At 50.2% G+C, this 12,496-nt stretch overlaps 3 protein-coding genes across 3 annotated transcripts; 2 read left to right on the top strand and 1 right to left on the bottom strand.

Moving 5' to 3' along the window:
• Positions 1-1,842: 1,842 nt before the first annotated feature.
• Positions 1,843-3,325, top strand: GGS23DRAFT_567627 (NAD(P)-binding protein). The gene has a single exon (XM_051516348.1). It carries the CDS (start codon positions 2,153-2,155, stop codon positions 2,939-2,941), a length of 789 nt encoding a protein of 262 aa, XP_051372281.1. The 5' UTR covers positions 1,843-2,152; the 3' UTR covers positions 2,942-3,325.
• A 5,195-nt stretch (positions 3,326-8,520) lies between these two features.
• GGS23DRAFT_605096 (uncharacterized protein) lies at positions 8,521-9,509 on the top strand (the record flags this gene model as incomplete). Its single annotated transcript, XM_051519705.1, has 5 exons — positions 8,521-8,863; positions 8,913-9,030; positions 9,073-9,185; positions 9,226-9,256; positions 9,311-9,509. 5 exons carry the CDS (start codon positions 8,521-8,523, stop codon positions 9,507-9,509), a joined length of 804 nt encoding a protein of 267 aa, XP_051372280.1.
• Positions 9,510-11,472: 1,963 nt separating this feature from the next.
• On the bottom strand, positions 11,473-12,378 carry GGS23DRAFT_596742 (uncharacterized protein; the record flags this gene model as incomplete). Its single annotated transcript, XM_051518521.1, has 1 exon — positions 11,473-12,378. The coding sequence occupies one exon, from the start codon at positions 12,376-12,378 to the stop codon at positions 11,473-11,475; it is 906 nt and encodes a 301-aa protein (XP_051372279.1).
• Between the last annotated feature and the right edge of the window lie 118 nt (positions 12,379-12,496).

Below are 12,496 nucleotides of genomic sequence, written 5' to 3'. Positions count from 1 at the left end.
AATTTAGAGGTATTAAAAAAAGCAGAATGGTATGATACCTATGATGGGATAAACTGAGTCTGCTAATCTGCGACCGACCACGCGGAAGGTTCAGAGGTCTTCAAGTATAAGGTTTGATGCTATGCTGGCAAGTATCTCAATTGGAATTCGATTCGTGGCGATGAAGAGTTGAGGACAACAGATTTAGCTTACACCGAGAGTGGAAGAAGCGAGATCAGGTGAAAGAGGAAGACTGGCATTCAATAACCCGGAGACTACATAATACGAATATCGGGAATCAGAAAATCAATCACTATTTTCCTCCTTTAGTTAACGCAAACATGCCATAGAAGGGACAAAGAGAACTTCCTTTACACCCCCGTCTAAGAGCGCTGACTAGCGGCAACGGACCAATGCCACATACTCCTACTGTGACCTAGAGTAGAGCCACCACCTCAGATAAATCCAGTGTTAGGGTCCTAATAGGAGCCGTGTAAGTTAACCGTTCGGCGAAAGCTCAAACCGGAGCCTTACCTGATGGAATACAAAGCCGCCTTGGTAGAGGTAGTCTACTTGGCTCCTGACTTGAGCTACGGAAACGGATAGCTCCGGTTTGCGACGTTCGAGACGTGCCGTGGACTGTTGGAGATCTGGCACGGAAGCCCATAATAGACTCAAACAGAAATCTTGGAGCACAGCCACCGACAATGACAGCTCTGAGGAGCCTTTGATATGTCTAGGCTGAGAGTCCAGCAGTACAGCAAAAGGATCACGTGTGCTCTTCTGTTGCGTTGCGGATCCGACGTTAGTAGAGGCTGATCGACTGAGGTGCTAGCTAGTTTGGGGGGGGGGGGGGGGGCGCTGTCGGTAACTCTTCGACAGATGGGCTTTCCACGAGCAGTACGAGAATTAGTCGAGGTCTGCGTTCGGATGTCCCCTGAGGGGTTGTCCCAGAGAGATCGGTAGCATAGTCGCTTATTTCGGGCTGGCTCGGTGTAGTGGGCTCTGTTTGGAGCAGTGGTAGTTTGGTCGGGTAAAGACAAAGTAAAGTTGAGTTGAGAGATTCTACCTCGAAGATGTTTAAACGTGAATAGGGAGACATATGCTTCTATCCTCGAAATGAAAGCAGGATTGAAAGGGAATGCCTGTATATATCTACTTGGAGTAGCGGTGCAATCCATCGCCTTCTCATGGAGAAAACAGAGCTTGGGAAGGAAAAACTGGTGGTTGCAGAAAGAAAATTCAGGGTTGCAGGAGGAAATTCAAGTGTATGCGCCTCCAGGCCCTGGCTCATATAAATTCGGGAAACAGTGAGCGGTAATCACGTTCCCGAATTCTCGTATTTGCGTCCTTCTCTCATATTATAAATCGACATCACGCTCTACCTGTAGCCGTGGTTTGTGAGCCAAACTCGTCTTTAAATTGACGTCTCGCTTTGCTCGTTGGACACCATCTCGTTCGTGTTACGTGACGTTGATGTGCCTAACCACAATTGTCCGCGGTCACCGCTGGGCAATTGGTGCTAATAGGGAGGGAGGAAATCGATAGAGAGGCGGCTAAACTAATTGAATCGGACAATTATTCGCCGAAATATTATATGACAGTATCTACCAATAGTAGGTGACTGCGAGCAGGATTACAGAGCTGACCGCAGCACCAATTCCGTACTTACATCGCTTGTGCTTCCTTGCTCAACGGTAAATCCTAGGTTGCTGTGTACAGCCGAGGATTGTGGTGTTAAGAACAAGGTAATACGTCGAGACGAGGTCATAAAGAGACTGACATCACTGCAAAAAGCCTCGATGACGTATGGGCAAGTTCTGAATGGTTATCGCGTCACATAGGTACTTGTGGAAGGGCATGAAACTGAGATCGTCAAGGAGGTATCGAGATGAATCCTACCTGAGACGGCTAATTGTGACGCTCCCCCGAGCGTCACAGCTCCGCACAGTTATAGACCAAAATCCGGCTTCTACTCCGCAATCTCCGACCACCTATCTTTTACAAAGCGACCGCTTGGCTTCCGCCTATTCTCTCCAATATTTTCTATACCTGTACCTTCACTTGCTCCTGGACTGGGTTCCTGCCACGACCTTGACTTCTTTCCTTTCCACGTGCATACCCTGTTAAACGCCTTATACCTAGCCGTTCGCGCCGGCCGACGCACGCAATCATGGCCCGTATTTTCATCACCGGTTCGTCTGACGGCCTCGGCCTGCGCTCGGCGCAAGCCCTCGCGAAGCGCGGCCACGACGTCTACCTGCACGCGCGGAACGGGCAGCGCGCCGCCGACGCCCGCGCCGCCTGCCCGGCCGCCAAGGACGTTTTCGTCGCCGACCTGACGTCGATCGAGGAGACCAAGGCGCTCGCCGCCCAGCTGAACCGCGCCGGGCCCTGGGACGCGGTCGTGCACAACGCGGGGATCATCAGCAGCGCCGCCCGGCTGCGCGGAAAGGAGGGCCTGCCCGCTCTCTTCGCCGTCAACACCGTCGCGCCGTACATCGTCGCGTCGCTCGTCACCGAGCCGACGCCCCCGAAGCGCCACATATTCCTCAGCAGCAGCATGCACCGCGGCGGCGACGCCTCTCTGCGCGACCTTCGCGGGAGCTCCTACAGCGACAGCAAGCTGCACAACATCCTGCTGGCCTTCTGGTTCGCCCGCCGCCTCGCGCCCCAGGGCGTCCTGAGCAACGCCCTCGACCCGGGTTGGGTCCCGACCAAGATGGGCGGCCGGAACGCGCCTGACGACATAAATGCCTCCATCGACACGTACGTCCTGCTTGCCGAGGGCTCTGGCGCTGCCGAGAGTCAGACCGGGAAATACTGGTACCATTCTCGTCCGAGAGGCTCCGCCGCCTCCGGGGCGGACAGCGCGTACGCGGACGCGGCCGACGACGAGGCGAAACAAGACCAGCTGATCACAGCTCTGGAGGAGATTTCGGGCGTCAAGCCGCCCCAGTAGTTCCGTTGTCCGCCGACAGTTCGCTTTCTTTGCATCCTACGTTCACTCGTCCATAAAATATGTTAGAAAAGACGAATCTAGTCATTGTGTCCCTTCAGGGACACACGTGATTTCTGATTTCTCATTACTTTTTATAGAGACTGTACCGGCGCTATTATACCCTTATACATGCGCTAAGCACCTGGCATCGGCATCGGCACTAATACCCTGTGCTTTAGCGAGGAGTGAATAACGTTAAGTGTAACTGAGAGAGCCTTTTTATGCCTCCTTTCGCCTTCTAGGGGGTATAAATAACTCTCTGCAATATCGCCCCTGACTCTAGCTGGTTAATTCGACTGAGTCTCTAGTTGTACTTTTATTAGTGTATTAAAAATGTATAGTGCCTTCATTTCTACGGTAGCATGTCCATCGCTTTAAGTTAGGCTACCCCTCCACGAGCTACCCTTCTACGAGCTACCTAAATTAAGCATTACCTAATAATTACTACGTTAATAATTAAAGCTATTTATATTATTAAAATTAATTAAAACCCTTTAATTCCGGCGTTATAATCTCGATATAGTCCTCCGCTTACGATGCCTCGTTTTTAGGCGTTCTTAGCGCCGTTTTAGCCTCTCTAGGTATCTCCTCGTCGCTTACCTCGTCCTTATATACTACCCTACCTTTTAACGACCTTTTTACCCGCCGTATATCCGCTATACGAACGAAGCGCTCCTCTAGCGTTACGCATACCTTCTTACGCGTCTTAATAATAGCTCTATCGTTTTTAACGGTCTTATATTAAAGCTAGGTTATAAAAGTCGCGATCGTATTAGCCTACCGGTCGAAGGTATCGCTAGTTTTCCGAATAAATAACCGTTACGATACGGCCTTAGCCTTAAAATTAATAGAAATAAATCGTTAAGTAACGTTTCGTAATACTTAACCGTTTAAGGGTATATTAACGTATTCTAAAGCTAATAACGTTAGGAAATTAGGTATTTTCGGCCTTTCGATAGCCTCCGATACCTCCGATCGTTTCGGCCGAGATCTAAGAATATCCTTATCCTTTATAACTACGAATCTCGACGATAACGGCTTCTCGCGGTTTCTAGGATAAATCCTAAAGGTCCTTTAAACTCCTTTAATAGTTCGAAAAGTTATTATATCGACCCTAGCTTATCGGTATATCTTTAATATATCGATCTTAATAAGGCATAGGTTTAGATTCGTACTTTAGCTTTTCCTAAAGAAGCTTTTAAGCCGTTTTTTTAATAATCCGAATATCCCGATATCTAAAACCTATACGACGTAACTATAGTAAAGCTAATAAAAGACGAGCTATATTTTATTTTAAAAATAACGCGTAAAAAAGGCGTCGTAGGTATACGATTTATAGCCGTCGTAAATTAAAACGACTTATTTATTACCGAAACGGATCCGAATATAAGGAATAAAGATACCTTCGAGCTAACCTAACGTAATATTATTATTAATTTATCCTTTAAGTAACGCCTAAAACCGTTAATCCTTTTAAAGATCGTAAGAATCGTTAAGAAATTATTAAATTTAAACGTCGATACCTTTAAAAAGTACTAAAAGAAAAAGAGGCTTTCCGCCGAAGCCTATATACTTAAAAGTAATAATTTATTAACCTTTTTCGACGCTTTTTTTAAGTACTATATAAGTATCGGCTTTAGAAATTACCTAATAATTACCGATAACGCTTTATACGATATCCATTTCGTTAGTGTAGTAGTGCGGTGGATCTAGGCTACGTAGCCTTTTCGATGTGTATTTATATGGGTCGCGTACTTATATTTTCATTAGCTAGACTTAGACCTATAGACATTACGACCTATAGCTATTTACTCCTTTTGCTATGCCTTTCTAGTTATCCTCGTCTTTGCCCTTTTCTAGTCCTCCTTTCCTAGCTACCGTTTTTAGCTAGCCGATTAACCGATTATAGCTATTTATAGCTATAATCTTAGTTAATCGGCACTAGGCTAGTTATTAGTAGTTGGGCAGTCCTTATTTCGTGCCTCCGTTAGCGTGCCTACGCTGCTCCTGTTCAGTGGCGACTACCTAGTAGCTCGTCCTCACCTCAGCCTTAGGAGTGACCTTTTGCGACCGTTTTTGCAGTCATTAGGTTCAGGATTCGTCGATCAGGAGATTCCCTGTTTTTCAGTTGATTAGGAGCTGTTTTCGTGGCTCCAGAGCCGTTTTCGTGGCTTTCGGATTGAGCCTTTTTAGGTGGCTGGATTAACAGGAAGGGCAGACAACCATGGCGACCATTAATAACCACGCCCTCCCATTAGCTTTTGATTAGCTTACCTAAAAGCTCGTTCGCCGATTAGTGGATCTATCCTATCCTCGTTTCTTAGTTGTCTCTTTTGAAGGAGCTATGCCCGTTTTTATCTGGTTTTGCCTCTATCGTTTTTCACCAGTGCCTAGATGGCAGTTTTTTCGCCCTTAGTTGATCTGACTAAGTCACCGCTACCACCCCTTTTTATAACACGCGCTTGAAGGCATCCGTTCTTTACCGATCGATCTATTTCAACCGCAAGAGGCTTGCCATCTTGATTGCCCTTGTTTATCCCAGCCAGTTACGGCACCTGGGGAGGTTTCTCTCTAACCGATAGGTGCTACGATGCCCTTATTTACCACACGAAGATACCGACAGACCTTATACCTACGAACCTGATCGGGGAACCTACCGATTAGCGCGATAGACCTATAAACGATACCGCGATATACGAATTGAACAGGATATTAAATAAGAAAGCCTAGAAATAGCCACAGGAAAGAAACGAGTTATAGGTTAATGCCCGGAGACCCCTCTTGTCGCCCTTACCGATATGTGGTTGGTAGGAAGAGCCTAGAGAGCCCCTAGAACTACGTACAGGGGAGGGATCGAGGGTTAAGGGAAGCCCGGTAGATGCTACCGGACGAATAATAGTTAGAACGGTTATACGAGAAATAGTCGGGCATGAATAGGATATATCAGTTAGTTTATAGGATTAGGAATCAGTTGAAAAGGATCGGCAAAAGATAGCCATGGACGAGAAGGACGGAGATTACGTTGCATCGTATGGGATTGTTTCTTTGTTTCTCACGGGAGCTACGCTTGTTTTACCTACCCGTTGCAGTTCCTGTTTTCCTGACGGATCCCTGTTGTTTCTTGATGGCCCTGATGGACCTGGCTCGCTCCCAGTTGATTAGGGTTGATTAGGAATAGGTTGATTAGGTTAGTTTATAGTTATAGCTCCGCCAGCCTAGTTGTTCTTGTTATTAGATCTTTCCTGTTGTTTCCTGTTGATCGTTGATTGAACTGGCTTAGCTCCTAGTTGGCAGCGATTGAATAGGTTCGGGATTGATTAGGTTTAGGTTTAGGATCAGGTACGGTTGCAGTTAGTTACCCACCCTACCACCCACTTGTTGCTGTTGCAATCGTTCCTAGTTGTTAGGATTACCCTGTTTCTTCCTGACTTATCCTGTTGGCCTTTGATTGAACTGGCTAGCTTTCAGTTGATTAGGGTTGATCGGGATCAGGTTGATTAGTGGTTGATTAGGTTCAGTAGGAAACGAGAGCTACCGCACCTGTTGTTGGGAGTTTAATTGCTTCTTGCGGATTAATTGAACTGGGGAGGCTGTAGTGGTGCGGTGGATCTAGGCCACGTAGCCTTTTCGATGTATATTTATATGGGTCGCGTACTTATATTTTCATTAGTTAGACTTAGACCTATAGACATTACGACCTATAGCTATTTACTCCTTTTGCCATGTCTTTCTAGCTATCCTCGTCTTTGCCCTTTTTTAGTCTTTCTTTCCTAGCTGCCGTTTTTAGCTAGCCGATTAACCGATTATAGCTATTTACAGCTGTAATCTTAGTTGATCGGTACTAGGCCAGTTATTGGTAGTTGGGCAGTCCTTATTTCGTGCCTCCGTCAGCGTGCCTACGCTGCTCCTGTTCATTAGCGTTAAAAAAGCGTTCGGAAAGGATAGCTAATAATTCGAAAGCTTTTAATCGGTCGAAAAAGAGGTTAATATTTACCGCCGTAGCGCCCTTAATCCGCTTATAATCGACGATCTTAGCCTTAAAGGCCTTAACTTCTAAGTTTCGATTTAAAAAACGATAATACTAATACTTCCCTAGCTTTTTAAAGCCGTCGTTAGCGTTTAATAAGCGGTCGGCTATAAGCCTAAATTAAATAAAGGCTAACGCGAAGCCTAACCTAACCTACGAAATAACCTAACGAATTAATTTAACTTCTAAGATCGGTAATAAAGCCTACCGATTCTTATTTAGCTCTTATTTCGTTAGTTTACTAGCGAAACGACGCGCTAGGTAAGAACGAGAAACGCTATATCGAAGGGTAGCTTTTCGGATACTAATACCGTATATAACCTCCCGAATAGCGGCTTCCGTACGGATTTACGTTTCCTTTAAAGATATTATCTTAATTAATAAGAAATTAGGAAGAGATTAATAGTAAAAGGAATTACTAAAGATTAAAACTAACCGAGAAATTATAGGTTATTTAAGCAAGGGCGTCGCGTTAAAAGGCGCGTTCGTAGGTCCTAACGCAGTAGTCCGTGAAGGGGTGGCTCGTAGAGGGGTGCCCTAGCTTATACAGCTCTTTCCGATCTTCTGACTACATGTTGAAAACTATTTGAGCGGACAGAAAACTGAGTCAAAGAAATTACTCAGACGAATGATACTGGCTGCGAGGGGCTGAATCTTCTCAAGCATATGGCTGTTGGCCAGCCTCCCTGAGCTAGCATTAAAGGTGTTGAACATAGGTATTGCGTGAAACTACAGATTTGAAAGCCTTCTGGGACGCCTCGGAGAAACTCCCAAGACACCGGCATTTGCAAAACCAGCTGCCAAGTCTGCCTGCGTCTTCCTAGGGAAGGCGATATTTAAAAAAGGTTGAAAAGTAGGAAAATCGCCGAAATTGACAGACTGCAGACGTTGAGGAACGCAGCAAAAAGCCGCCGAGGAACGTAATAACTTGATTGAGAGGTTACCAGTAGGACATAAAAGGCGTGTTTCCAGACTTGTCTAACAGATGACAGGCTTTAAATAGGCCAAACTATTTGCAAGGATGGATATGCCATGATAGGTATGATCGTAGCCCGCATTTGTCCCTAGAGGCCTTCTTCCAAACTACCGAAAAACAAGGTAAAATGATCAAACAAACCCTAGCGATCTCATTGATAGCTCCGCAGCGAAACGGAAAATGGGTGTTGGTTACTTCGATGCTTCGACCGAGCCACATGACGTTCCTTCCCACCAGTCTCGGGTCCTCACGGTAGGAGAACGATGCTTGGACTCCATTGTATGAATGAAGAACAACTCGGGTTCGGCCCTACGACCATGACTGGAGCAAACACCTAACGGTTTATCGAGATTACGCCGAGTGGGTCGCCCGAGCCAGAACACAATATCTTCAATGGTGAGTTAATGCGGCCTCTACGTTCTATCGGTGGCCGAGGAACCACTTGTTGGAAGGCCTACCCCGAGGGACGTCCTGAAGTGCTCCTCGTTGTGGAAGACTCATGGGAATGCGTAAAACGTGACGAGGAAGGGAGTAAGTATGCTGGCTGAAGCGACCGCCCAGGGTGTTCGTTATGTGGCTCGGTGTCATCGCTCTGAAACTGTCCAAGTTTCCGGATCCGACGATGACATCCAGCATAGTGTTCGATGGGGACTGGACGTAATAACAGCTACTAATCACCGTCTAAACCGTCGAATACGGAAGAGGAGCAACATATCTAATGCCCGGAGGGAACGCAGCAGCGCCGCCCGCGCCACCAGCCTCAAGCGATTATCCAGTCCGGCTAGCAGTTCTGATCTCCTTCCTCCCGCCAAACGGCCTTATTCAGCGCCTCCGACGAGAGCTGCTCACGCCCTTACAAACCATGGCACATCGACGTGTTGTCATACGGGACTACAGAATGCCTGTCTATACGGTGAGCTCTTACCTAGCTTTGCTTGGCGCCTTTAAGTACTGTATCGAGGGATACGAATCCTTATACGAGGCAGGCTTCCTCGATAGAGACATCTCGATTCAGAGTCTCATAATTAACGAGGATGAGAACAATCCGTCCTAGCTTGCTTTCTGGATCGACTTTAATCTCGCTGCCAGAGAGTCACGAAATAATATTGCCTCGGGGGCCAAGGGGAAAATATTAGGCACAAGGGCCTTCATGGCGATCGACGCGCTTTTAGGCGAGCGACACTCGTTCACGCATGATCTGGGTCCTATTCTGGGATTACATATATACTGTCGCCAACCCAGATACAGCAGGGGCCGTTCCCGAGTTCGACAAGTAGAATTACGTAAATACGCGCGAGCTTTCCACCCTTAAAACGGGAACCATCAGCGACGAACGTGATTTTCTCAGGGACGCCGAGGCATATTCCACTCCCTACCATCAACCGCTGATTCCGTGCGTCAGCAAGCTGCGGGGAGTTGTGTTCCGGAATGGGAGGTGGGCGAGAGAGGATCAGGGGTTGTACACCCGGATGAGAAAAGACGCCGGAGGAGGCCGAAGAAGATTTGAGGGCATGGTAAGTAGGTAGATAGGCATCGATGCGCGCGGTCCGGGTTCTGTCGAATCGACACGAGCGACGTCAGCCAGGAAGTAGTAATAAAGGCTGGCGGCGTCTTTAAGGTGCTTAACTCCGCGTCTCGGGTTCATGACTTGCTGGCGGGCCTCCGGCGGCGGGTCCGCCACAGCCCACGCGGCTCTGCGCTGCTAACCCCAATGCATACCTTATCATCGCCGGCTTTGGAGAATACCTATCATAGCCGCTATCCGTCTCGCGACATCGCTGGTGGCGCCCGATTTGCTTTCGTCGGCTGGTACACGGGTTTTCTCGCGTCGATATTGTCTCGCCTCGCTCTGCCGAACCTGTGCGGATACTGAAGCAGAAATGGGATCACGAGGTGGCGGCGAGGCGCGCGTGCCGTGAGGCCCGGCAGCGGTGGGAAGAATTGAGGCCGGTGGAGACGACAACGGCAATGCGGTCGGTCCCTGACGCCCGGCATATATAGCATGAGAATGCTAATGCATAACTATACCTTCTTAACCGTTGTTACGGTGTCCTCTCAAGACGTTAAGTAACCAGATTTATTGTACATAAAGGCATCGACTTGACTCCATTGCAACGACGACAGTTCCTGATTATCTTGCCCTACCTTTCCCCCTCGTTGCTGTGGCCTGCTGATAATCCTGTCTTGCCGGCTGCGCCCAGCGGCGCAAGTCATCCGCGCCACGGCGGTCCGGGGAAGGTGGTTGCAGGCTTGCTGTACGATCTCTCGCCCCGGGTCTCTTGTAACCCTCTATATTCCCTTACCCCCTTTTTTTCTTTGCGAAGTTGACCGGTGTTCCAAGTGTCCAGCAGCGACGCCGCTCTCCCACAGAAGCCTAGCCCGCCAGGTCTCGAGGGCGAGGTCCATCGTATGGGGCGGAGTCGCGGGGTCTAGTTTGCATCGTGTGTGTTACGGCATACCTAAACCTATATATATCTACTTACGTCGGTAGCTATCGTGTATAGGTAGGTACGTATTCCCGGAGCGCCTGCGTAGACCAGACCGCCCACGGATGCTTCTCGCTGCGGACTTGACACCACGTGGCCGTAGCAGCCGCTTACGTGTCCGCGGCTGTCGTCGTTGCTTAGGCACTGCGTTCGGGCGCCGGGCGGGTAGCTAATTACACAGCTCGCGACGATCGCCCGGGTTTGGCCCCTGAACGTCTTCTGCGCCTCAACCGCACAGCACATTCGCGGAAGGGGAGGAGGGGGGGGGGGATGCTCAAGTAGCCGCTAGAAGTCTGCCTGTTCCGTCTCTACTACGTCTCTAGTCTCTATCCCGGAATGCCTGCGATCGCGCCCCCCTTTCCCCCCGTAATTTCAGCAAAATAACACTCTTGCTGATCCCATCTATGCAAAATTATCCAGAAGATACTGCATGGTCCCCTAGATATCACCGTTGCCCACGACTCGGGGGCGGTTGTTACACGTCACATCTTAGAGAGTTGACCGCTAGTGGCATGCTCTCCTATCCGCAGCCGCGGTGCATCCCCCCCCCCTTCCCTCCGATAAAAAGAGCTGAGCGTCGTGTGTCGCCGACTGGAGGTGCTCAGCACTAAAATGAGTTCGTGCCTCGGGCACCGGGGCCGCCCTAGTGGACGCCTACTAAGGAGGCCGCTACGAAGGCACGAGGGAATGGCGGGCGCTATATCGACGCCGGCTATCGACGCCGGTGTGTGCGTGGTCGTTGTTGTAGGCATCTAAGCGTGGTTTTAATCCCCCTCCCCTGCCCCCCGGGAAAACGCGGCGCCCCACTAAAAGAGGCTCTTGGCGTGTCGTCAAAATTCGTTTAGGCGCCTGAAGCTGACTCGGTACATGCGGTTTGGGGAGATGCAGAGGCGGGTGTTTTCGCCAGTCTAGTGAGCCACGCGCACACGCGTGGCCATCCCTGACGGCGGCGGCGTTCGATGGTTTTATTAGTACGGCGTCAGGCGATCGCCGGGGAAATCTGCTATGACCGTCCGCTCTCGAGGAGTATCCTGCGTTGATAGTAACCAAAATTGGAAGGCTGATAGTCGAGGTCGACGACCCTTTCGAGCTTGATCTTCTTCGGGAGGCCGGCCAGGGCATCCTTGAACGACATGGCGGTGCGGGCGTACATGACGTGGTCCTTGGCGAGGCCGGTCTCCTTGAGATAGGCGACGTACGGGACGAAGCCGAAGGCGCCCCTGCTCAGGGCGGAGGCGGGGTGGGCGCTGGCGGCAGCGGCGGCGATGTCGGCCTGGGGGATCAGCACGACGAGCAGCTCCTCGAGCTCGGTGGTGCTCTCGAGGATGTCGCGGATGGGATCGGTGGGGCCGAAGGGGATGGCGCGGTCGAATTCGCTCTGGGGGATGAGCACGGCCAGCTTCCGGACGCGGTCGCGCCAGGGGACGAGGCGGAGCGACCAGAAGGCCTGCTCGGCCTGGGCGACGCAGAGGTAGATCATGTCGCGGCTCCAGTCGACGTAGACGGGCTGGGCCCGCGGGACGCTGCGGCGGTCGAAGGCGGAGACCGAGGCGACGAGCATCCTGGGGTCGAGCGGGCGCGGGCGAGAGCGGCCGGAAGCGACGGCTACGCTGAGATCCTTGCCGAAGCCGACGCGGGTCCACTCGCGGTGGCACGAGAGGGCCACGGTGTGGGCCTCGTGATTGACCAAGGGAGACGGCGGACGGCCATCCTGGATGATGAGGTTGGTGGCGGAGTCGAGGACGGTGCACTCGAAGCGCAAAAATTCCTTCTTCGGGTCGCGGTTCTGGCTGTCGAGCGCGGGATGCACGACTATCAGGTGGGCGCACTCGAAGTGGTATTCCCAGATCAGGAGACGGAGCTCCTTCGGCAGCTCGTTGAAGCGCCTGAAGGTGTTGAAGGAGGTCATTTCGCTGCGCACGACTTTTTATGTGCGCCACGCACGAAAGTGGTTGACTTTTCGTAGGCCCTTGCGACGATGATGGTGGCGGTTGAGTGGTGGGGATCCCCAATCTCTTTGCGACGCA

The sequence above is a fragment of the Durotheca rogersii genome, assembly GCF_024521655.1.
Source record: "Durotheca rogersii strain YMJ 92031201 chromosome Unknown GGS23scaffold_9, whole genome shotgun sequence".
In the NCBI taxonomy this organism is placed as follows: Eukaryota; Fungi; Ascomycota; class Sordariomycetes; order Xylariales; family Xylariaceae; genus Durotheca; species Durotheca rogersii.
Note: the sequence above shows the minus strand (reverse complement) of the source record. Positions and strands in the feature narration are given on the sequence as shown.